The sequence below is a fragment of the Cyprinus carpio genome, chromosome A1, assembly GCF_018340385.1.
Source record: "Cyprinus carpio isolate SPL01 chromosome A1, ASM1834038v1, whole genome shotgun sequence".
NCBI classification, from domain to species: Eukaryota; Metazoa; Chordata; class Actinopteri; order Cypriniformes; family Cyprinidae; genus Cyprinus; species Cyprinus carpio.
Genome location: NC_056572.1, coordinates 16,209,085 through 16,235,572, shown reverse-complemented (window position 1 = coordinate 16,235,572; position 26,488 = coordinate 16,209,085). Strand labels below are relative to the sequence as shown.

The following is a 26,488-nucleotide window of genomic DNA, read 5'->3' as shown; positions in this document are numbered from 1 at the left end:
CTTTAATGGGAATGTTAGCAAAATGTTCTTAGAACATATTTTTGTTTGTTTGGTAGACTTATTTATTTATTTATTTATTAAAAATTAAATTTATTTATAAATGAGCCTAATACAAGCTTAAATGTCCATAAAGGTAAAATGATTCAAGTAATAGGCACAGAATACCTGTAACGCCTGCAAAACAGTAGGAAACAAGTTATTAAAGTTATTATTATATAAGGTTATACGTTATTAAATACGATATTAAGGATATGAATATTATGTGTGCACGAATTATGAACTAAACCACATGAGACTGAGGTGGAGATGTGTGTGTTAACGGTGACTGAGACAGTGTTACTGCACCTTTAAGAGAGTCGCTCGGCTCTATCGCACATTGTGTCTTTACCGGTCCGCCGCTGTCGTGTTGTGTTTTCAATCTCACTCTGTACGGTCATGTCTGCTCATTCCGCTGAAGATCCGTTCCCGTTTCACGGGCTGCTTCCAAAAAAAGAGACTGGCGCTGCCTCGTTCCTCACTAAATTCCCAGAGTACGATGGCCGAGGGGTGCTTATCGCGATCCTCGACACCGGGGTGGACCCAGGGGCCCCGGGAATGCAGGTAAATTGAGCCCGCGGCTGCGGTTCATCACTAGGCCGCAGTGGGTTTTCCTCCCGTTTAAGGGACCACAAATGCTGGACATTACCGGAACTCCGGTGTCATATTTAAACAACGAAGCACTAACATATACGAAGTGAATCAAGGTGAATAAAGCTGTAAAATACATAAACGACATATTTGAAAGGACAAGCTGTGTCATGCTCATCAATGGTTCTCATTTACAAAGGACTAACGTTGCCGTAATATTACCATCGTTTCTTTGAACTACCATGGCATTTTAAGGAAAACATTATATGATATATACCGTGATAAATTAGTATGTTAGTCATTTATACAGTTAGATATCAAAGAACCTTTATATACGACAAAGGCTGTGTTTCAAAACCTAGTGAGTTGCCTACATAGACAGCACCATAGAATTTGATAACATGCTATTGATTTTGAGGCACAACTAGTTAGTGATGTTTTGTGTGTTAATAGATAGTGTTCACTTGTGATGTGTCTTGTGTTGTTGTGTTTAACTTGAGCTGTAAGAGGATCCAGCAGCTGTTTTGAGCTTTCACTCAACTGTCAGCAGTTCTTGTACACTACTGAGGGATTCATGTGATGTACATGTCTCATGTCTGTCCGTCCATCATCATTTTTAAAAGAAGAATGATCCTATAACGCTCAAATGGCAACATGTGAGCTGATCTGTGCACTTAAACACAGATTGTTTATCATAAATATACAGTCATGCATCTGTTTTTAGATCTCAGTTTTCAAACGCAACCAGCTGTGAATCTGATATGATTTGTCTGACTCCAGACTGATGCTGAAATATCTCATGCTCTTTCATGTAGACCACAACAGAAGGGAAACCCAAGATTGTGGACATCATTGACACAACGGGCAGCGGCGATGTGAACATGTGCACTGTGGTGGAGGTGAAGGAAGAGGTCGTGACCGGGCTGACGGGACGCACACTCAAAGTAAGAGTGCTCGTATTCTGCACCTTTATGTTAGGGGCCGCTGTCATTCATTACAGTTCACGCAAGCTTTCAGATGCTCAGGTTACTAAAACTATATCTGTGTGAACATCACAATACATTTGCATCTCATATTTCACTCTAAAATCAAAGGAAAGAAAATAAGAGATTATATTTTGCAGCCTGTTTCAGAACCATCAACATTTTTTTTACATTTTGACATTTTCATTTTAATTCTTAATGCAAAAGTACTCAGCAAACACTTAAAAAAATAAATAAAAATAAAAAATAACAGTCAACCCTACATCCATTTTTGAGTTTTTATCCAAAGCAAACTTGTATAGGTTTTTAAATTGATCTTTTATAGTATTTCAACTTGTTATTTGTCATGAAAATAGCCAAGGCATTAATACACCAACAAATGCAAAACATATCATTCTCTCATTACTGTGCATTACACAGAATGTTTTACTCTTTAGGATTTTTGTTTTTTTCTAAGTGGTGATTCTCATTTCCTAGTACAATATTTCTACTGTGGAATTGTAATACAAATTATTTTAATTCAGTATTACAACAAATATTACCATAGTATACAAATCATGTAGTTTGTTGCCAAAAAAAAAAAGTAGAGTGGTTTTTGCCATTTGAGAGCATGTCATGAAAATAATGTCAGATGTACAGTAGCATGTATTCCCTCATGCAATATTTATTTAATAAAGTGTCAAAGAATCCAAAAGAACAAAAAAAAAGATAATAACTTTATAAAAATATATATATATATATATATATATATATATATATATATATATATATATATATATATATATATATATATATATATATATATATATTTTTTATGTTGGGGTAAAATGTGAGACAGACATGTTCTCGACAGGCTGTGTGAGATTCACTCCACAATATTTTAATAACCAGACCCATGTGTTTCAGTAACACTAAAGGTTTCCTGTTTCTCTTCAGATTCCTGCTGCTTGGGTGAATCCATCCGGGAAGTATCACATTGGAATAAAGAACGGTTATGATTTTTTCCCTAAACCTCTCAAAGAGAGAATACAGGTAACGCGTGATGATTTGGTAGTGTTGATGTTGTGCACATGTCAGCTTCATACAAGTGCATGTTTTGACTTGTTTATACATAATGATTTCATGTCTGGTGGTTCAGAAAGAGCGTAAGGAGAAGCTGTGGGATCCAGCACATAGAGCAGCTCTCGCTGAAGCCAGTCGCAGGATAGAAGAGTTCGACCAGACTCACCCAAACCCATCACAGGTCAGATTGCTGCAAAGATTTGCATGCTTGAATAAGTGTTGACATTTTTTCTTTATGTAACTATGTCTTAGTAGCTGCTTTTATTATGTGAAGTCTGCAAATAAAACATGAGAAAATAAGGTATTATTCTGTGATGCTTGCGGATTGTTTTGCATGTTGAATATGGCTAAAAATAAATGAGGTTGTGTGTTTGTGTTGTCAGATGGAGAAACTACAGAAGGAGGAACTACAGTGTCATGTGGAGCTGTTAGGAACCCTGGAGAAGAAGTACAGTGATCCAGGGCCGGTTTATGACTGTATATCGTGGCATGACGGTGTCACATGGAGGTCAGAACATCCCCTACTAATCCATCAGCTTTAAAGGAATAGTTCACCCAAAAATGAAAATTTGCTGAAAATGTCCTCACCCTCAGGACATCTAAAATGTAGATGAGTTTAATTTTCATCAGATTTGGGGAAATGTAGTAGGGATGCTCATTTCGGTTAATTTTCCCGTCCGACAACCACCGCTCGTTCATGGATGAGCTAATGATTTATTAACATAGTAGAATGAGGCAGGGTGAGGCTGCTGAACGAGCGTGACACACGGCTCGAAAGCAGCGGAGCTTTTATTATTCCAGAGTTGACCGATTCCGCTCCTTCCGGTATGTAGAGTAAAGCCGCACTGTTTTATCTTACTAAATACGTTCTAAAGTTCTGTTATAATGCTACTCTGTGCGGTCTTCACCGGTCTATTAAAACGCACAACATATTAAAACTTCTCTGGTGTTTCCATGTTTTCTACAAATCAAAACCGGAAATCAAGGGGTTGGCAGGCAACACACTGACACTTTGGACACGGTCCATGTCACTAGTTAAAATTGCTTATATCTCTGGATTTAAACATTCTTCGAAACATTTGGGATAATTTAAGTACACAAGTCAGCAAAATATATAACACTGTTCTAGTGGTTATTAGATAAAAAAATCTTACATATTGTGCCTTTAACAAGTATGTATTGAATATTTTTCTTTCACAATGCTGCAAACTTGAAAAAAAAAACCTAAGTTTTAAAACCTTTTAAAATTGTTTAACTGATTGTATTAATCGGTCAAATTTTTTACTTTTGGTTAACGGTTAAATAGTCAATATGAGAATCCCTAAAAGGTAGCATTACATCACTTGCTCACCAGTGGATCCTCTGCAGTGAATGGGTGCCGTCAGAATGAGAGTCCAAACAGCTGATAAAACACAACACAATAATCTAAGTAATCCACACAACTCCAGTCCATCAATTAATGTCTTGACATCTAGTGAAGCCAGAAGTTGCGTGTTTGTAAGAAGTAAATCCATCATTAAGATGTTTTTAACTTAAAACCATTGCTTCCAGCTAAAATAGTCAGTAATAATGCTTCCTCCAGTGAAATATTCATCTGGTCTGAATCAGGAGAGAAATATGCACAGATCAAGCACGGTCTAATTGCTGAAATAGTTCTAAACAAATATGTGGGTGGATTTTGATGTGAGAAGACAACAGGGGATGGACTTTTTCATTCTGATGACACCCATTCACTGCAGAGGATCCAATGATGAGTAATTGATATAATGCTACAAACTCATCTATATATTAGATTGCCTGAGAGTGAGCACTTTGTCAGTGTATTAGTAAGATATTTATCTTGTCCAGAATCTTGTGTGTGTGTCAGGGCTGTGGTGGACTCTTCTGAGACTGGAGACCTGTTGTCCTGCACTGTCCTGAGCTCATATCGAGAGAGACAGGAATATGCCACACTGGGATATGCAGAGATGCTCAATTACTCCATAAACATCTATGACGAGGGAAACACTCTGTGTATTGTCACCAGCGGAGGTGAGACTGATGATAATGAAATGTATAGAAATTGGTCATTGAGATGCTTTACACTGATCAGCGTGTGTTTGCAGGAGCTCATGGGACGCACGTTGCTAGCATCGCAGCGGGTCACTTCCCTGATGAGCCCGAGCGAAATGGTGTTGCTCCAGGAGCTCAGATCCTGGCTGTGAAGATCGGAGACACCCGCCTCAGCACCATGGAGACGGGCACCGGCCTCATACGAGCTGTAAGAGACCCATAACACTCAGTCATCATGACATCACTGCATATAACATGAGTCCAGCTGACAGGCATCCATACATCATCAAGAACTATTAAAACTCTTAAGTCAGGGCTATTTTAGAATTATCTGTGATCTTTTACAGTAGTTTTTTTTTTTTATTCAATTCAGCTTTCATTTTAATTTTGGTTTGAGTAATTTTGTTATGCACTTTATCTTTTTTAATATTTAAAAAACATTTCTAATATAAAAGTGAATTATTTCTATTACATTTTTTTTATTTATGATTTAGTCATTTTAGTACTTCAAACTTAAAATTATTTTATTTCAGTTAGTTGCCAAACCAGCATTTCTAATATTTGTTCAAGTTTGTAATAGAATATTTATATTTTATTTCTGCTTTAAGTTAGCAAAAACAATTGTTAATAGTTTGTTTACAATAATAACACTTTAATCACATAATAAATGTCTCATGTTATTCATCAGATACAAAAAAAAAAAAAAAAAATTCAAACCATATGTAATTTTTTTTTGTATCTGTTATGATTTGTTTTATATTATATGGTACATTATTTTATGAATATTTGTAAAGATTGTTTTGAAAGGTGCCTATAAATAAATGCATTATTTATCTATTTATTTATTTAAAAAGAGATGCAGAAACACACTTTGTAGTCAGTGGGTGATGTTGATAGTTAATTATGCTGGACGTTATGGACCAAAAATTATATATCTGATATATTATATAAATGATATATAATATTGGCGATACATGATACATATATGTTTTTTTTTTTTTCTTTGAAGTGGGACAAATGTTTAGTTTTACAAAGCTCCATTACAATAGTGCTTTTGCTAATACTACTCTCATAAAACTACAATTACTTGTGTTACATGAAGGATTTAACATCCAACAATGAATAACTGAGCAAAATTAATATTCAGAATTATGATCCCAATCTATTGTGCGCAGTTTGATTGACATGCAACTTCGCTAAGATGCAGCCTGTGTTTTGAGAAGCACTCGGTGTCCTCTGTTATTTTTCAGGTTGCAACATCAATGTAATGATATATCTTACAAACTCTGCATTATGCCCAGCATTTACAGTTAATGAGTTGAACAGCACCAAACTTTTTACATCTACTAAAAATCCCCATCTGACTCAAACACGCTGAGATGAAGAAAAGAGACGTTAGAAGAAAGATCCTGTCAATACAGATACTTGATCTGATGAATAACTCCTTTATCATGGTTGCTTTATTGATGTTATTTGTGATCTTTGTTTGCAGATGATTGAAGTCATAAACTATAAGTGTGATCTTGTGAACTACAGTTACGGGGAGGCGACGCACTGGGCGAACTCAGGGTGAGGCACTCACACTGCGCTTCTAACGACAACTGACAGCTGAAAAAATACACATTCAAAGTCAAGTCAATTTTAAAGCAAATTCATTTCAACAGTAAAGCAGGATAATAGTGTCATTATTCAGATCAAGTTTTATTCTAATACATTAATTATCAGTGCAGTCAAATCAACAAAGCTGATTAGTAGTTGGATTGTTTGAACCACTTGTTAACTGGTTGGTGTTAAGAAAGCTCTGATCTTGTCCACAATCTTGTTGAAAAACAGCTGGATGGAGCATGACATTATTAACTTGAGCATGATCCATGTCCGTTTCTTCAGGAGAATCTGTGAGATCATCACAGAAGCTGTTCAGAAGTATAATGTGTTGTTTGTCTCGAGCGCTGGGAATAACGGCCCGTGTCTGTCCACCGTGGGCTGCCCCGGAGGAACCACCAGCAGTGTGATCGGTACTGACATATAATTCAGTTCTTCAGTTCAATTTATTGGCATGATTGTTTACATAGAATATTGAATTATACACAAAACCAGCAATGACAAGAAATATAACAATAACAAACAATGATAATTTTTTTTTATTAAAATAAGGAGATCTGCACATGGCATGCAGATAAAAATATAATTAGGGGGAAGTCATTTGTTCCATTCTTTTAGTTAAATTATGGCCACAGAATTGATACCCTCATTTTAGTAAATTGTGGCCACATTGTTCTAATTCAGGGGTCACCAAACTCGGTCCTAGAGGGCCAGTGTCCTGCAGAGTTTAGCTTCAACCCTAATTAAAATGTTGCATAATGCAATCAGAAAACATTTGATGGTTCCTGGTGTGCAGGTGTGGGCGCTTACGTCACTCCTGATATGATGGTGGCCGAATACTCGCTGAGAGAGAAGCTTCCTCCGAACCAGTACACATGGTCATCCCGTGGACCCAGTACAGACGGAGCTCTGGGCGTCAGCATCAGCGCACCTGGAGGAGCCATCGCCTCTGTACCAAACTGGACACTACGTGGCACACAGCTGATGAACGGCACTTCCATGTCCTCTCCAAATGCCTGCGGAGGAATTGCTCTTGTGCTCTCAGGTACTGATGAAGTTCGGCCTGTCAAGTTCATATTAAGGGTACTAAAGGTGTCATAAACCATAAGTTTATAGTTTATGACACCTATAGTATATTGACCAAAAAAAAAAAATCTTGATATTTATTGGGATTTTGTCAATAATGATAATTTGATGATATTTGACTGTTTTTGTGCTGGTTTAGACATGTCCTGGACAGATGACTCTCAAATCTTTTTATATTCTTCATGTTCTGTGCAGTGGTCCGTTCATAGCAGTGACAGAAATGACCTTTTCAACTATTAGTCAATATTTGTCAACGTAAATTGATTTCCAGGGGATTTTTTACTTTATAATGGCAATGTTTCCAAAACTTATAAGATGTATGCATAATATACTTACATTTAATCAATACATTCTATTTGAATAATAAGATACTCTAACCAGTCAAAAATCAGTATCAACAAAATCTGTCTTTCCACTACAGTAGTAGAAAATGGCATCTGAAGTGGCATTTATTTTAAATTAAAATGACTGTTTAAACTGCATTTACAATTGCATGAATAATGCTGTGAGATGTTTTTAATAAATATTTAATTGACCTATCGTTAAGCCCCTCCCAGAACACAGATGAGCCAATGGCAGTTGAATATCAGACATCTTTAGGTTTCAGCGCCATAGAGAAACATTGGAAGATCTGAATCTTTTATTGGTTTGATGGTGTTTATGCTACAAAAATGGCAACACAATGGGCCTGGGGTACTTATAACACTGATTCCAGGTATCCTGAGAGGATGAGCAATGGAATTTATTACATATCCTAAACCCAAACAAGACAGAGCAAAATGTCCCTGAGCATTCAACCCCAATCCCAATGAAGATGAAAACATTAATTTTCTGGTTGTCATACTCTCATTAAGTTACACTTTTCATCTGCTCATGCAGAACGTTAATGTCATCTTGTGCTTCAGCAAGGTGTCTCTGGCTAAACTAGCTAATGTTAAAGGGGTCATCGGATGCTAAATTCACTTTTACATGTCGCTTGAACATAAATGTGTGTACACATCTACTCTATAATGATAAAAATCCACTCAGTGGTTTTTATTTAATCCCTAAAAATAATATCCCCTTTTTCAAATCAGCCCGTTCTCAGCTTCTTGTCTCTGTGATGTCATGGGGGGGGGGTCTAAATGATTTTAGAAAAATGAAATAATTTTAATTTTGAAACTAAAACCACCAGTAGGTGGTGGCATGCTACTGTCATTGAATGTGAATGAGTCATTGAATTATTTAGTCAACCAATTCATTTAAATGGCTGATTCATTCAGCCACTGAATCATTTTATATACTGACTTATTTAAAACATGGATTCATTCAGTAATAAATCACTTCTGTGTGTTTCTCAGAGACGCAAAGCAGTTCTGCTGTGGTTTCATAAGGAAATTTTCATTGGCAAAATAAAGCAAAAACAGACAATACTGACAAAATATGTAGCGCAAAATGTTAACTTTTTGTTTATTGAACGGTTTTTATAACCAATATGACATTCACAGTCATGCTGATATTCTGGAAAACAGCACTGTTGCTTGTGTGGTATTGCTTTATTTTGATAGAAGACAAAACTCATAGCAAAAAAATGTCCATGTATAAGTTGAAGTTTTGGGTTGTTTTAACTGCATTAAAATGGGTGCATCGCACAGTTAAAGCATGAGCTATCAGGGCGTTTTGGCAAAGAGAGAGGCATCATGATGTGATTGCATAGCACACTCCTAGCTCAAACATTCGTAATCTAAATACTGAGTTGTGTGTGTGTTTGTCAGGTCTGAAGCAGAACGGCGTGCAGCCCACAGTGCCAGCAGTCCGCAGGGCTCTGGAGAACACGGCTCTGAAAGTGGAGGATATAGAGGTGTTTGCGCAGGGCCACGGCATCATTCAGGTACTGAGGAGCAGAGCAGTGATGCTCATGATGCATATGTCCATGCACTCATGATTGTGTTTATGTGATGCGCAGGTGGAGCGGGCGTTCGACTACCTCATGCAGCATGCATCGCTGCCTACCAGTAGCCTCGGCTTCACTGTGACCGTAGGAACACAGCGAGGCATCTACCTCAGGCACCCCACCCAGGTCACTGTACCATCTGATCATGGAGTCGGCATCGAGCCTGTGTTTCCTGAGAACACAGGTACTTGCTACAGTTCATAGTGGAGCTGAATGCATTGGAGAATATTTTTAGAGAGAAAGCTTAATCAGGTTGATGCCAAAACAAGCATGAAGTTTATTATTTGACCTGTTTGACCTGGTCAGTACTCAGTACTGAGATCCTCATGTCATGTATACCAGGGTTATTATCGTTAACTAAAAAAACAAACAAAAAAACATTTTCATAAAATACATTACCTGAGAGAAAATAAAACATGAAAAACTTTATTTTAGCTAGTTGCCAAGGTGTTTAATTTAAGTACTTAAAATAAACAGGACTTAATAAAATTTTATATTTCATTATAAAAATAATGAAAAACCGCAGAACTAAATTACTAAAACATTAATTAAAATTAAAATGGAAACAGAAAATATATAAATAAAATCAAATTTAATTAACATATCCTATAATGGTATATTTGTGATAATAAAATAACAAATGCATATGAGAGACTTGATTCAGTTTATTCTGAGAGAGTTTGCTGTTAACACATGACAAAACTAATGATGCAATACTCTGATATTCATAAAATTGTACAACATAAACCAGTATTGTGTACCGTCATACTTTTTTATTAGATTGAACACTTTTGTTTAAAAATTTACAATTGGTAATTATTATTTTTTTCATTATTATTTTCTGAAAGCAGTCTCTTCTGCTCACCTAGGCTGCATTTATTTGCTCAAAAATACATAAAAAAATAATATTGTGATATTACAATGTAAAATAGCTGTTTTCTTTGTGAATATTTTGTAAAATGCAATTTATTCCTGTGATCAAAGCTGAATTTTCGACATCATTACTCCAATCTTCAGTGTCACAAGATCCTTCAGAAATCATTCTAATATGCTGATTTGCTGCTCAAGAAACATTTCTGATTATTATCAATGTTGAAAACATGCTTCATATTTTTGTGGAAATCTTTTTCAGGATTCTTTGATAGATAGAAAGCTCAAAAGATTTTATATTTTAAAAGCAACTAAGCATATACCTGAAATGGAAATCTTTAGTCATTTTTTAAATGCCTTTACTGTTACTCTTGATCAGTTTAATGCGTCATTGATGAATAAATAGTGACCCCAAGCATTTGAACGGTAGTATATTTATGACCATCATTTCTCTCGACTTGTCCAACATTTCTTTAATTTCTGAAACAGATATCATTAGGGTGTGTATGTGAGTTTTTACCCATGTGTAAAGGATTGTGTGATGTTTTCTCTGCAGAGAATTCGGCCCGTATCTTGCTGCAGCTGCATCTGGCTCTCGTCTGCAATGCTGCCTGGGTTCACTGTCCATCACACCTGGAGCTAATGAATCAGTGCCGCCACGTCAACATCCGCATAGACCCGCAGGGCCTGAGAGAGGGTCTGCACTACACTGAGGCACGTTCGCAGATCTCATCTATGTGCATACACTATTTGACTGGCCTGATCTGTAACGATCTGTGTGTGTGTGTGTGTTTTCCAGGTGTGTGGATACGACACGTCCGCTCTCAGCGCCGGTCCTCTCTTCAGAGTTCCTATAACGGTTATAATCCCTGAGAAGTATGTCCAGCTGCTCTCTTCCGCTAGCATCTGTGTTTCTGCTGGTGTGTGACATGTGTTTGTGTCTTATAGAGTAGCAGATAGTCGCAGTCAAGAGATCACGTTCAAAGACGTCCACTTCAGACCAGGACAGATCCGGCGCCATTTCATTACCGTCCCTCATGGAGCATCATGGGCGGGTAATATTTGTGTGAATGAATAATGCATCACTGCAGTTTTGTGCACCCAAACATCACCCAGACATAGATCTATGATCTAATTGTTCAATGCATCCGTGTCTCTTTCAGAAATCTCATTAACGTCTCACTCTGGAGATGTGTCGTCGAAGTTCGTCCTGCATGCAGTTCATCTGGTGAAGCAGCGAGCGTATCGAGCCAATGAGTTTTATAAGTTCTCATCTCTGCTGGAGAAAGGCTCACTCACAGAGGCTTTTCCTGTGCTGGTACAAAATATGCATACTCTCATATACTTATTTCTGTGTTTATTTTACATATGTGATTCAATCCTAGTTTTTCTGTGTCTGTCGGGTCACATGTTCATCTGTGTGTATCTTTTTTTAGCCAGGACGGACTTTGGAACTCTGTGTTGCTCGCTGGTGGGCGAGTCTTGGAGACGTCACCATTGATTATGTCATTTCCTTCCACGGGCTGGTGACATCACCCTCTCCTCTTCATATTGTGAGTATCTTCAGGTTTTAGTATTTATCAGCACCTTTCTGTTCGGAGTCAGTAAAAAATAATACTTTAGTTCAGCGAAGATGCATTCAACTGATCAAAAGTAACAGTAAAATTTTGCAAAACATTTCTATTTCAAATAAATGCTGTTCTTTTGAACTTTCTATTCATCAAAGAGTCCTGGAAATTAAAATGCATCATGGTTTACACAAAAATATGAAGCAGCACAATCAGAAATGTTTCTTGAGCAGCAAATCAGCATATTAGAATGATTTCTGAAGGATCCTATGACACTGAAGACTGGAGTTATGGTGCTGAAAATTCAGCTTTGATCACAGAAATAAATTACATTTTACAGTATATTCACACAGAACACAGCTCTTTGAAATTGTAATAATATTTCATAATAATATTGTTTTTATGGTATTTTTGATCAAATAAATCCAGCCTTGGTGAGCAGAAGAGACTTCTTTCAAAAACATTAAAAAGTCTTACCCACCCCTAAATTTGCAAACTACTTTAGGTCCCTTAGTTTCATGGTTTTACTTTCAGCAGCATGTGTCAGATTCATTAATTGCTCTTGTTTTTGTGTTTCTGTATGTAGCATGCCTCTGAAGGGATTTCTAGTTTTGAGGTTTGTTCTCCGTTGAGATACGAAGATGTTTCTCCAACAATCACACTAAAGAACTGGGTTCAGCCTCTCAGGTAAACACATACATGTGCAGAAACATCTCAGTTTCACTCATCTGATGTCTGCTTATTTAATGTGTTGTGAAAAAAATGTCCAAAGTCTTCCTAAAGCCTTTGAAACCATAATACCATCCTGATCTAACACATTCATGTTTACTGTCTGAATGATGTTCAGTGAAGCCCAGAAATAAAGGTTAAGTAGGGACAGGGTTGTTGGATATGAAATGCTTTATGTCTCTTTGATCATAAAGCACCTTCCTATGATGAAGAGCTCCTAGAAGAACACTTTAGAAACAAATGTTTAAATACTTTCTGCATGATTAATCTCTTTACTGTGGGTGTTTCTCCTCCGCAGGCCTGTAAGTGCTAAAATAAAACCCCTTGGTGCTAGAGATGTGTTACCAAACAACAGACAGCTCTATGAGATCGTTCTCACGTATAATTTCCATCAGGTGAGTGTGATGATACCTGTATGTCCATGCATTTTTGATAGTGAATTATATTTTCTTTTACACAGTGTTTCTGTGTTTGCGTGGTTGATTTATTGCTGATCTTGTGCTTTCAGCCTAAGAGTGGCGAGGTGACGCCCAGCTGTCCGCTGCTGTGTGAGTTATTATACGAGTCTGAGTTTGACAGTCAACTCTGGCTCCTATTTGACCAGAACAAGAGACTCATGGGCTCTGGAGACGCCTACCCACACCAGGTGACCTGCTGCACCACCTTTACATGATCACATGATGACCTAAAACTGCAGGGTTTCATGATGTGATTTCAGATTGTGAAAGAAACACTTAAACCACATTCAATCTAAAGAAAAGTATATATATAATTATAATAATTTATAAAATTAAAACCATTCTGTGATGAAGCCTTTTCCAGTTTCAAAAACAACTTTTATTTAAGATTTACACCATTCAACACAATTTCTACTAAACTGGGCTGCACAATTTCACCATGAAGTCTAATTATTATTGTTGTTGTTGTTATTGTTATTAATGTATATTAATTGAATCTTTTACAAATTAAGACCTCTCAATATTACCATTGTACTGAGAGGTAAAAAAGGATATATTTTTTTAAATAAATAAGTAAACTAACTGTCAGAACAGAACACTTTCTCATCTTGTAAAAGTCAGTTTTAATTATGTACAATAACATGCAGATGTTGTGCGATTTGTTAGATCTTTTATTGGAGATGTTGTTCCTCTCTGACAGTACTCTCTGAAGTTGGAGAAGGGCGACTACACGGTGCGTCTGCAGGTGCGTCACGAGCAGCAGAGTGAGCTGGAACGTTTGAAGGACCTGCCGTTTATCGTGTCTCACCGTCTCTCCAACACGCTCTCGCTGGACATCTATGAGACGCACCGCGGTGCCATGCTGTCCAAGAAGAAGGCCAACTCCATCACGCTGAGCCCCAGTGCGACACAGCCCTTCTACATCACTGCCCTGCCTGACGACAAGTGAGTGGCCATCCCACCGCTGCTTTTGAGATCCGAGCCATCAGAGGATGCAGATGTTTGTCTTTGTGTTTCAGGATCCCTAAAGGTGCTGGTCCAGGCGGGTACATCACTGGCTCTCTGGTTCTGCCCAAGAGTGAGTTCGGCAAAAAAGCAGTGAGTCGCCAGTCTCTTCAAACCCAATGTTCATTCAGCTTGTATGTAGATGTGCAAGCTGCTTCACTGTGGCCGATGCTGCAGCTGCTTTTTCTTGTGTTTTTATCGCTCAGTCTCTCTAACGTGTGAGGGTTTGCAATATTGACAAGAATGACAATTTAATATTGTCTACCATTTTGTCTATAATGATAATTAGACAATATTTTGCTGTGTGTGTTTTTGGTCCATCGTGTCAGCTGACTCCCAAAGTTTTTCTTATTTTTCATATTCTCTGCAGTGCTTTGTTCACTGCAGTGACAGAAACATTTTAATTGAGGGGTGTCATTTGCCACCTTAAAGGGATACTCCATCCCAAAATGAAAATTTTGTCATTAATCACTTACCCCCATGTCGTTCCAAACCCGTAAAAACTTTGTTCATCTTCGGAATACTATTTAAGATATTTTGGATGAAAACAGGGAGGCTTGAGACTGTCCCATAGACTGCCAAATAAATAACAGAATAGTCCATCTGCCGTCAGTGATTCAACCGTAACATTATGAAGTGATGAGAATACTTTTTGTACACGAAGAAAACAAAAATAACGGCTTTATTCAACAATTCCTCTCCTCTGTGTCTCTCCAAATCAGCCTAGCAACATTTTGACAAATCTGAGCAGTATGCAGGCAGCTTACGCTCTTTAAAATCAAAATCACATTTGCAATTGTGCAGATATATGGAGAAAAACAGCTTGTCTTGCTTTTGTGATATTAAATAACTATATCATATATAAATATAAACATTTTGGCCCCATATATTGAATTTTTATTTATTCATTTATTTTTGCAGAGTGATTGACAGACTCAGTAATGTCAGCTTCCACATTGTTAAAACAACTATTATGATATTGTCATAGACAGTGCATATCGCACACCCCTACACATGTGTGTTCAATATTGGTTTGGTTCTGTTCTCTGTCTGATCAGCTGCTGTCGTCATGCTTCACTCATCCAGGGACTCTGATCATTGTGTTCTGTGCTTCTTAATGACTCCAGATGATTTGAGGTGCTGTCTAAAGCGAGTAACAAGAAACAGCACTATGAAACAAAAGCATGTCTATTAGCTTTATTCCTTTCCACTGTCATGGTGCTGGTGAACAATCTGACTAGTGTGAGCTGACTGAGTTCTCCAGAGCAAGGTACATTGCATCTCAGTTACGTCTGTCTTCTGAGATTGTCCACAGAGCGTCCAGCACCGTTTCAGTGGGCTTCCTGTCTGTTTAAGGGCTCATTTACAGGGGTTTTTACTGTCACTGTCCTGTATATAATCATCCTGTCATTGTCAACTGTACTGCTGCACCTTTCAGTGAATCATGATGATGTGAAAGAGTAGAGAGCAGAGTATAGTGAAGACAGAGTGTGTGTGTGTGTGTGATTCTCTCTCTGATGTGTGTTATTCTGACCAGCAGGGACAAGCATCAGCCAAACGACAAGGAAAATTTAAAAAGGTACTGGACGGGTAGAGAAAGACCAGAACTTCTGCCATGTAAAATATTTATATTGCAGGGGCCCAATTAAATGAGTCATTAATGACAATATTGTGTGAATAATACAAACAAACCCTAAATTCACACTCACACATTAGTGCTGGGCAGCATGACCAATATATTGTTTTTGCTGCAAAATTATATATTCAGTAACGGTGCGTTACTGTCTATTTTTGATAATCCAGCAAATTTAATTATGCATTTTTTGTTTTTATTCAGATTTTAATGGACTTCAATTAAATGACTCATCACTCTCAATAATGTAAATTAGTGTTTCTCAACCAGGAGGCCTCAGTAAATTTCCAAAGGGGCCACAGGATGATTTAAAAGTATTTAAGTTAATAAATTAATATATTAAAATCACTCTAAATTAAAATGTTTAAAAGAAAAATAACTACTGTTTACAGTGTTTCTGGAATCATAAAATTCCAGAATTGGAATATTATTATTATTATTCCAAAATCAATGAACTCTTTGTAATATTAATTAATAGTATATTAAATATAAAATAGTATTTGTAATATTAAAAGTTTGAGAACCACTGATGTGAATAATATAATTCAGCAGGCTAGCCTGACAAGGTTAAGCAGAATATACGTATATCATCTCACTGCCCAGCCCTCACACACACACACAAACACACACAGCCTTTATTTCTCATGTCAGTCATTTATTTGTTGCCATCTGTTTAAAAAAATTCAAAAATGATGATAGGAAATTAGTCTGGCTGTTTGAGATTAGTCTGATGATGTTAGAGTCAGCTGCATTCATCTACATGAACAGACAGTGCAGATGGATTTGAGGGATTGTGGATGATGTGATTCAGCAGTCACATCTCTGGTGTTGCTCTCATGCAGGATATGGTGCCAGTCTTTTACCACCTGGTTCCTGCTCCTAACAAAAACAAGAATGGGAAAGAGAAGGAGAAGGATGCCGAGAAGGAGAAAGACGTGAAGGACGAGTTCACTGAAGCACTGCGAGACCTGAAGATCCAGTGGATGACCAAGTCAGTCACACTCATTGGTTCGCACTCATTAACTGTGTTTTGATCTGTGAATCACTCTGTACTCACTGCGGTCCTCAGGTTGGATAACAGCTCGTTGTATGAGGAGCTGAAGGAGGTGTTCCCCACACACCTGCCGCTGCACGTTCAGAGACTCCATCAGCTGGACTCGGAGAAGGTACGGCTCACACATACAGCTCATTCTGCAATCGCTCACACAGACCTGTATGACGGACACTCTTCTATCTCCCCAGGAGCGTTTGAAGCGCCTGCCAGAGATCGCAGCTGCAGCGGATACAGTGCTGTCGCACATTGACCAGACGGCACTGGCGGTCTACCTCACCATGAAGACGGACCCGCGGCCAGATGCTGCCTCCATTAAGAGGTACAGAGACCGTTCATCTGTACATCACATCATTCTGTGATGGAGCCTTTTACAGTTTGAAAAATAACTTTTCTGTAAGATTTCCAACATTCAACAAAATATATGCTCATTTGAGCTACACGATTCTCCCAAAAAACTAATTGCAATTATTTTTATATACTGTGATTGCAATTCAAACTTAATTATTATTATTGCTGTGTAAACAATGTTTTAAAAAAGAATACAGCAATATATTACCAATGTACTATTATCAAAAAATTATAATTATTATTAATAATAATAACCATTAATATTATTATAATATTAAACAATGTTTTAAAAATGTCATTGTACTGTAAAAAGTAAAAAAAAAAAAGAATGTATAATAATAATAATAATAATAATAATAATAATAATTTATTATTATTATTATTAATTATATCAAACAATGTTTTTAAGACTACCATTTTACTGGTAAGTAAAACATATTATTGTCATCATCATCTTTATTATTTAAAATTAATTGTTCTAAAAAATTAAGATGGCAATATATTACTATTGTACTGTTAAATAAAACATTTAATAGTTATTATTATTATTTAAACAATGTTTAGAAATGAAGACATGCAATATATTACCAAAGTAGTGTTAAATAAAACATAATATTTGATAATTATAATTCAAGTTTTGATTTACAGGACAGTAATAAAAATTCTGTACTAATATTTGTATTCAGTTTTGTTCTTTTTAATTTGCGAAACTTTTATTTTGACAAAAAATTTGAGGGAAACAAAGCTTCTGTTTGGTTAACAGGTTTGTAAATGAGTCTCATTTCGAATCTGTAGAAATGCTGTAAACGTCTATCCACACACTGAATTATTAAATCACATTGCAGAGAAGTTAAACACGGCTGAGGACAGACCAAGATCCTCATGATGTTGTTGATTATGGAAACATTCATTTCAGGATTGTTGTGTTAAGCTTTAGTTGAAGTCATAGTTCACACACGTGATCATGTGGCACATGACAGAATGCAAAATGAGAGTGTTTCTTGTTCTTGCAGTGACATGGAGAAGCAGAAGTTGTCTCTGCTGGATGCTCTCTGCAGGAAGGGCTGTGCTCTAGCGGATCAGCTGATGCAGCCAGCAGCACAGGAGGGCGCCAGTGCAGGTGAGGTGGGCAGCTCTGATGACGAGCCGCAGAGCGTGGCCAAAGCGCTCACCGACATCTTCTGGGAGGTGCAGAAGTGGGCTGAGCTCACTGACTCTAAGGTACGGACGTCAGGCATTTACAGGTGTACTAGTAATTTGATTACTATTCTGTTTTATTTGACATGATGATTTTCTCTGCAGGTTTTAACATTTTCCTACAAGCACGCATTAGTAAACAAAATGTACGCAAGAGCCTTGAAGTACGCGACTAAGATTGTCGAGGAGAAACCCAGCAAAGACAACTGGAAGAACTGCATACAGGTTAGAATATCCCATATTCCTTGCATCTGCAGGGATGCAAACTTGCTCTGAACTAATTTTTGTTGGTGTAGTTTGAGTTCTACATGCTCGCAGATCTTCCTATTATAATGATTAATAAAGCATACATGGTGTACATAAGAGATTGATTGTGTAGTTAGTGTATATCATTGATTATATCAGGAGTTTTTGTCACTTTTTTTTTTTGATAATAATGACAAGCAATGTTCACTCTGATGTAACTAAATGACATTTTAGTTTACCCGAGAAAACTTTTTTTACAGTGCTGTTCCAAGAAATTGTATTTAAAAAAACATAAAAAAAAATCTCACACAGAAGAGTTAAATTCTTTATTATAATATAATATAACATTTACATTACATTTACATTTAGCAGACACGATTATCTAAAGTTACTTACAAATGAGGACAATAGAAGCAACCAAAACTAATAAAAGACATACAGTATATACACACACACACACACACACACACACACATACACACACACATACACACACAGTCGATTATAAATAACTGAGAGGCCAGGATGGAGTTAGGAAGGCTCAGTACAACAGGGTAATTTTCCAGTTGCTCGTATTTATTAGAGAGATGCCACCAACCAGTGATGATTTGAGGGTGATAATGCAAGAAAATGAAAATTAAAAGAAATAAACAAAAACACAACAAAACAAGTACTGAAACTACACAACACAAATGCTGTCAGCAGCAAAACCTACAGCTCAAACCAATTGCAGAGGTACTTCTTTCAGTTTATATACATCTCACAGCAGACATGCACTTCAAGTCAAATGGTTTCAGCCTTCTGCCCCCTCCCTTACAACTACAAACACACTGATTAAATAGGCTATTTTCCCGCCAGACATTAATGAATGAACCATACATGGGGGAGCACATATCCCAATGTACATCTCACAGAACACATTTCCTCAAAACAGAAATACAAAAAAACAAAACAAAGAAAAATACCTCTTATACACCGCATAACCACACTGAAACAGACGCATTCAAATAACCGATATGTTACCACATCTCCCAGCACCCTCCATTTAGAAAATGGAATGATCTTCCACTACTGGAGCACTAGGGATGGGCGATACCCCTTATTTTGTTATATGATACTTCTAAATACGAACTTTTAAATTATGAAATCTATTCAATTATTAAATTACTAAGAGTAAAATGGGTAATGATATCCACTTAACTTTATATTTGAAATCCATTTTAACATTCAGTTTTGGTAAGCCTTTTTCTGCAAGCGTCTGAGAAAACGAGCGCATCAGATTTCGCTCCCTTGGTGACGTGGCAAAGAGATCTCATTATAATATTACCGCCCCTTAATCTGTAAGTTTCCACCAATGGTGCCGTCATTTTGATTTTGCAAGCGACAATGGTGTTTGTCACCAGTTCTAATGCCATGACGAAGGTTTGAGCAAAACATGCTAACTGTTCTGTCTTTGGCTGCACAGACGAGCACAGAACACTATTTACAGTCCCAGCCTCAGAGGAGACAAGAACAGTGGATTTATTTACTTATATTACTGCTGCCACATATCTAAAATAAACATGCGATTTATTTCCCAGCAGTTTACCTTCACAGACATAACCAACTGTTTTTGTAACTCGTGTGAATTTAAAGTAAACTTCTGTGTGAAAGAGAACTTAGTTTAGTACTCACATGCTGTGATCGTTTCTTTCTGTCCATGTTCTTCGAATGTGTGCACTCAGAAAACCGTATATCTGAAGTTTAAACTCATATGGTTTAAAAAGCATGATTTCAGCATAATAAACATGATAATGAGAACCAAAACAGATGTTTTTGCAGGTTAGAGCTGTAAAGACAAGCTCTATTCTGGAAAAGCGGGTGGGGAGCAGCAGCTCATTTGCATTTAAAGACACAAGCCAGAAAAAAGTGTTTCTGCTTCCATTCAAAATAGCCATTTTTAAAATTATATAATAAATGATCTGTTGAGTATTTTGTGCTGAAACTTCACAGACACATTCTGGGGACACCAGAGACTTATATTACATATTGTAAAAAGGGGCATAAAATGTCTCCTTTAACTAAATGTAATTGCAAAAACTGTAGGCTACAATTTCAATTGGTTTATTGTGAAATAACTCAAATGTTTTTTTTTTTTTCTCTGTTAAGCATTGTTCTGGGCTGCCATTCCCAAAATCATGAATGCTTCCTTACGATACTTTTGGGAAGCGCAGCCCTGTTTGAATGCACTTTCAGAAGTGAGTTAACGCTCTCTGTGATTGATTGGTTCTGTCTTGCATCATTTGCGTGTGTTCAGATGAGCAGGAAAATAGTTCTATCCTACACAATTATCCACTAACATAGGTTATTTGTCCAATTCCATGCATATTATACTCATTAATTTTTTTGTTAAAGTCATTGAAAAAAAAAAAAAAAAGTCTCAATATTTTTGAGTATCGATACTTTCGATACTCGCATTAGTATTGATATATCGATACTTCAGGATCGATACTCCCGTCCCTAGGGAGCACTCTATGCCCAAACTGGAGCTGACATGTAAGACTGGTCTACACATCTATGACAACTACACTTATAAATATATTAATAAATTATACTCTACAATACAATAAAGTACTGGGAAAGACGCTGTCTCTTGTTGTTATTGCCTCTAATGTACAATCATTGCAAGTCACAGAAACAAAGCAACACTTACAATATGCAGAGGCACTGAGTGACGTTCACAAAGTTCTTGATATTCACAGTCCATGGGACATAATCCATACATATTTTGTCAACGAAAACTTTAAAAACATTGCTTCCTAAAAAATAAAAAATAAGATAAAGTAGAATTAAAATATAATAATAATAATATAATTTAATATAGCTAATATGAAAAAAAGAAGCAGTTATTGTTCATGAATTCCCTTTTTGAGGTCAATATAATATATAGAAAACAAATGTAAGAAGTGCGGCTGGTCAAGCACGCAGCTTTGAGGGTACATTGATGACAAGTCGAAATTGAGACTATCATAATAGCAAGAAAAATTCTAAACTATGTAAAAAGTTGGAATTTATTATTTAATCAAAATTAGATAAAGTCATGATTATGACAAGTTGATGTATTATGTCATTATAAGAAGAAAAGGTCAAAAAATGTAAGAAAATCCGTCAAATTCTTCTAATATATATAAAATGAGATATCTTTTTCACTGTTATTAAATACTTTCAAAGCTTTAAATTACACAGCTTTTCTCGCAAAATTGATTCCGTAAATGTGGATAAAATGCCCAGATTTGCATCATAATGTTTTCAGTAAAATAAGATTATTAGAGTTATTGTGGTAATTATGTGATTGTCTGATATGCTGTGATTGTGTTTTCTGTCTCCTGCAGCTGATGCATTCTCTGGGCTGGATGCACTGCGTCTCGTACACCGAGAACTGGCTGCCCATCATGTACCCATCTGACTACACGCCCTTCTAACGTCCTGTCGCGTGACACACATACATACATACACACACGCACGCACACACACACAGACACACACACAGTCGTTTTAATGCCTTCTGGAAACCATCAAGAACCAAACACCTCACATCACATGGTCCTTCATGGATCCCATAATGCCTTCCTGTGTGGATCACAGCACTGAACCAACAGTTCTCATCCTACAGCTTGAATCTTTATGGGTGTATTTCACTTGGATTTTTCATCATACTCACATGACGCCTCAGTGTTCGTCTTCGCTTTGGGGAACTTGTATAAAACCTGCATTATGTTTTTTGGAATTTGATTACTGGGCATTTGCTTGGTGGACATTTTTCCCCCCAACAACAATAACAGTTTCTTGTCGGTTAAACTTCAGATGAACTGCTGAATACAGATAACGTCAAGGCAATATGATGGACATCCAGTGGAGTTCTGTGGTTGAAACCTCCAGCTCTGTTTCACCATAGAATCAAAGGAAAACTTTATTTTTAATTTTTAATTTTTTTGTGATTGACCCTTATATATATCAAATGTATGCATGTTTTATAAAGACACAAGGGTCATGTTCATGGCTTTCAATCTTGTGCCGTTCTGGAAAAAGTCTGAGCTCGTGTGATTGAAAGTCATTCAAGTTTTCTTTTATTCTGAGCCTGGACTCAAAAATTTCTTTCTGAATTTGTCGTTTTGGTGTATAAGTGAAGAATAGATTGTAACTTTCTTTTAGAGTTTAAATGTGTGCACTTCTCTTGTGTCTCGAATGTTCATTCAGGGTTAAGACATTGAAAGCGAATCATCTTTCCATTTCCCTTTGTGAAGGGGGATGTTTGAAAGTAAGAAACAAAACCAGCAATTCATGCTACATGTTTTCACTAGTACACTGTGTAAAAGGAACCATTACTTACAGAAGATACGTCATTTCACTTTTCCTCAGAGGGCTTTTGCATTGGCCTGAAAATGCATTGGTTGCATGATCTTCCCCCAGTTTCTTCAGTTTTCTATCACGTGTGTTTGTGTTGTTTGTTGATGTTCAGGGCTCAGGCGTCTTGAACGGCAGGTTCTTTAAAAATGGCCTTAAATATTCACAATCTTCAAACCCCGTCCATCCCTTCCTTTTTTTCAGGAAATATCACATTATTATGGATCAAAAACCCTTGAATATCTTCAGATATATTTATGGATGTCTTGTATTTATAAAGTATAAATGAATACTAGGTAATGCCAATATTTTAAAGTCATTTTATTTCACACATAGATTAGGTAGGTGTTATTTTATATGCATTACTCCTCGTGAGACGTTTCAGAAGTAACAGCCGGTTATTTTGTTAACAGTAAATGTGCTGAACTATGTATTTGATGAAGATTCTGAATAAATTACGTAGAACTGACCATATTTTGCTCCTTTTCATGAAAAACAGGTTTTGAGTTATTCATGCTGAATGTGTTATGGACATAATCACATTTTATTACAGCTGTTAAAAAATTGTATTAAGTTTAGTTTTTAGATTTACATTAGATTGGGTTTACTGATATGATCAACAATATTTGTAATATCATTGTCATGTATGGTTTATTCATGTATGGTTTAATAATTGTGTGCTGACATTGAGTAAAAAGCACAAATATACAATAAAAATATAAAATGTAATATTATAGTTTGCAACCGCTACTACTGTCCTTCCCTAACTCATCATTCTTTTCCCAGATGCATTTTTTTTTTAATGGTTCAATCATTATGCCTGTATTTTGTTGGATTTTTTTGTGAAACATCATTACAGGATCAGCTGTTTTAAAGCTACATTCACAAACCATGATCAAATTCCAACATGAACTGGAATTTAAGCGCATCTATTTTAGCATCAGCATGGCTTTATTTACAATGCCGACAATCCAGATTTGTTATTCAAATCCCATTTTATGGAATTACTGTTCATAATGTTGTTTTGCAATCAGTCAAACCAGAATGACTTCAAATCAAATCTGTCAAACTAAAAAAATTGATTTTTTTTTTCCCATCTCTTAACCAAACTCCTTAGTTTTGTTGACTATAGCATGGTTGTTGGTATGGATGCTAATGCAGTCATTAATCCTTCAATCGATAAATCTGTGTGCACGGCATATGGTGATCAGTCTTCACAGTCACTGATTGATCTTATCGTAGATCACACAGACAACACTGTGGCGTTATCGTACATCAAGGGAGGTCTACGATCACGTCGCAACTCGCATGCCATCTCCTCCTTTGGAGTCCGATGCAGCTCAAGTTGCTGCGTGCCATCTACATTCCAGGGGAGCTCAACTGTGCTGCTGACATGTTCTCACGGCAGCTCACTTTCCCTGGAGAATGGCGACTCCATCCCCAGGTGGTTCAGCTGATCTGGAGTCGATTCGGGGAAGCTCTGGTAGACCTGTTTGCTTCACACTAAACCTCCCATTTCCAGTTGTACTATTCCCTGACCGAGGCCCCCCTAGGCATGGATCACTCGCACACAGCTGGCCCCGGGGCCTATGCAAGTATGCATTTTCCCCCATTGAGCCTCCTCGCACAGACACTCTAAGGTCAGGGAGGATGAGGAACAGGTCCTGCTTCTTGTGCCTGGTTGTGGCCCACCCGGACCTGCATGGTTTTTGGAACTCATGTTCCTTGCAACAGCCTCTCCCTGGCGCATCCCCCTGAGGAAGGACCTTCTTTCTCAGGGGCAAGGCACCATATGATACTCGCGTCCAGACCTGTGGAACCTCCACGTGTGGTTCCTGGATGAGATGTGGCAGACATAAGTAATCTGCCACCATTTGTGGTTGATACTATCACACAAGGCAGAGCTCCCTTTACCAGGCAAGCTTATGCCTTGAAGTCCAGCCAGGACTTCAGAGGGTTCCCTTTAAGCCTCTGGAGTCAATTGAGCTTAAGATCCTGTCTCTTAAGACAGCGCTCATGACCACGCTCACTTACATCAAGAGGGTCGGGGGTCTACAAGCATTTTCGGGCCGGCACACTTTCACGTTGTCCTGAGACCCCGGCCTGGATATGTGCCCAGGGTTCCCACCACTACCTTTCGTGACCAGGTGGTGAGCCTGATAGTGCTGCCCCCAGAGGAGGCAGATCCAGCCTTGGTGTTGCTGTGTCCCGTAAGAGCTTTGCGCATGGTGGCCCGCACCCGGAGCTTCAGAAGCTCCGAGTAGTTCTTTGTCTGATATGGAGGCCAGCAGAAATGGAAGGCTGTTTCCAAGCAGAGGTTGGCCCACTGGATAGTGGATGCCATCGCCTTGGCATATCAATCCCAAGGTGGGCCATGCCCCTTGGGCAGGGCTCCGAACTGCGACCAAATGGTCGCATTTTGTGACCATTTTTTCTGCTGGTGTGACTAATTTTTGAGAGTGGTCGCACTGGCGCGACCACCGCGTTGTCCAACTTATAAGCGCTGCCATTTCTGTTGCATTTGAGAAACATCAAACAGCAAATGAAACAAAAGCGAAACTAAACAACACTACGTTACAGCTGCACAGCGCAGACCGTTTATCAAAACGTAGTAGATCTCCTTGCCAAGACTGTAGTAGACTATGTGAGCCCAGGATCTGCGCTCTGGTGGTTCTGTGTTGGCAGGAGTGTTGTGCAAGTTACTTCAAAACTGTAATACATTATAGATTAGATCCAAGATGGTGGCGCAGTCAGACGCAGCAGCTGCTCCGGGTCCTAAAAACTGTGTTTTAATGTCTGTTAGTCTTGTCTCCTCATCCTCAAAACCAGAGGAAAAACAACAGGAACAACAGAAAACTACACTGCAACATGTCTATGACTGCCAGCATCTTCTGGAAATCAGTTGTGCTTGTAACTATCACCCATCACCAGTTACTACTGAGAGGCTAAGAGGCCTTTGTTTACTGCGGAAGCCAGACCCTGAGACTGTGGACTCGCCTAATGCTGCTACCCGCACAAGGAGGTGCCGCAAGCGGTGTGAGAGGGGACTCAAACGGGGCAAGCGCGAAGGCATACAAGCTAGGCTAAAGCCTAACCCCACACGACCAGCTCTTCCAACAATCTTGCTGTCAAACGTACACTCACTAGAAAATAAACTGGACCTAATTCGACTCTGTCGGACTACACAGCGTGAGACAAGGGAGTGCTGCGTGTTTGTTTTTACCGAAACGTGGCTAAACAACAACATCCCATTCAACTACACGGGCTAACCTGCTACCGAGTGGACAGAGATACAGCACTGTCTGGTAAGACTCACATAGGCAGCTTGTGTGTGTATATTAATAAAGAATGGTGCAACAATACCTTTTATTCTCGTTGTAGTGTTGTTGCCGCCACCGCTATGCCGTTTAGACGCTGTGTGTTTCACTGTGAAAGTGAAACTACTTTGTTTGGCCTTCCAAAAGAGGACGATATCCGCTTCTTCATGCCTGGGGCTGATCCGTGCTGGTCGCTGAGGAAATACATCAACTTTGCACTGTGGATCGCCAAATCGGCTTTCGCCATGGACGAAGCGGAGTCCAGCCCAGGGTCGTCACATGTGGTTGCCGCAAGCACAAGGTACACTCCTTCGTAGAATCCGCCTCAAGCGCCC

General features: G+C 37.9%; 1 protein-coding gene across 3 annotated transcripts; it reads left to right on the top strand.

The window, feature by feature from the left end:
• The first annotated feature begins 302 nt into the window (after positions 1–302).
• LOC109082630 (tripeptidyl-peptidase 2-like) lies at positions 303–24,662 on the top strand. Of its 3 annotated transcripts, none has more exons than XM_042751473.1 (29): positions 303–600; positions 1,443–1,571; positions 2,547–2,642; positions 2,749–2,853; positions 3,056–3,180; positions 4,540–4,703; positions 4,778–4,932; positions 6,217–6,293; positions 6,612–6,739; positions 7,123–7,371; positions 9,167–9,282; positions 9,358–9,529; positions 10,772–10,929; positions 11,015–11,091; positions 11,164–11,270; positions 11,379–11,533; positions 11,652–11,768; positions 12,370–12,470; positions 12,811–12,907; positions 13,021–13,158; positions 13,671–13,915; positions 13,990–14,068; positions 15,516–15,554; positions 16,451–16,599; positions 16,678–16,774; positions 16,851–16,981; positions 18,024–18,231; positions 18,313–18,432; positions 21,825–24,662. In XM_042751473.1, exons 1-29 carry the CDS (start codon positions 436–438, stop codon positions 21,912–21,914), a joined length of 3,789 nt encoding a protein of 1,262 aa, XP_042607407.1. In that variant the 5' UTR covers positions 303–435; the 3' UTR covers positions 21,915–24,662. The 3 variants fall into 3 exon arrangements, with proteins under 3 accessions (XP_042607407.1, XP_042607323.1, XP_042607473.1); XM_042751389.1 differs by having other exon boundaries at positions 15,513–15,554; XM_042751539.1 differs by lacking the exon at positions 15,516–15,554.
• The last annotated feature ends 1,826 nt before the right edge of the window (positions 24,663–26,488 follow it).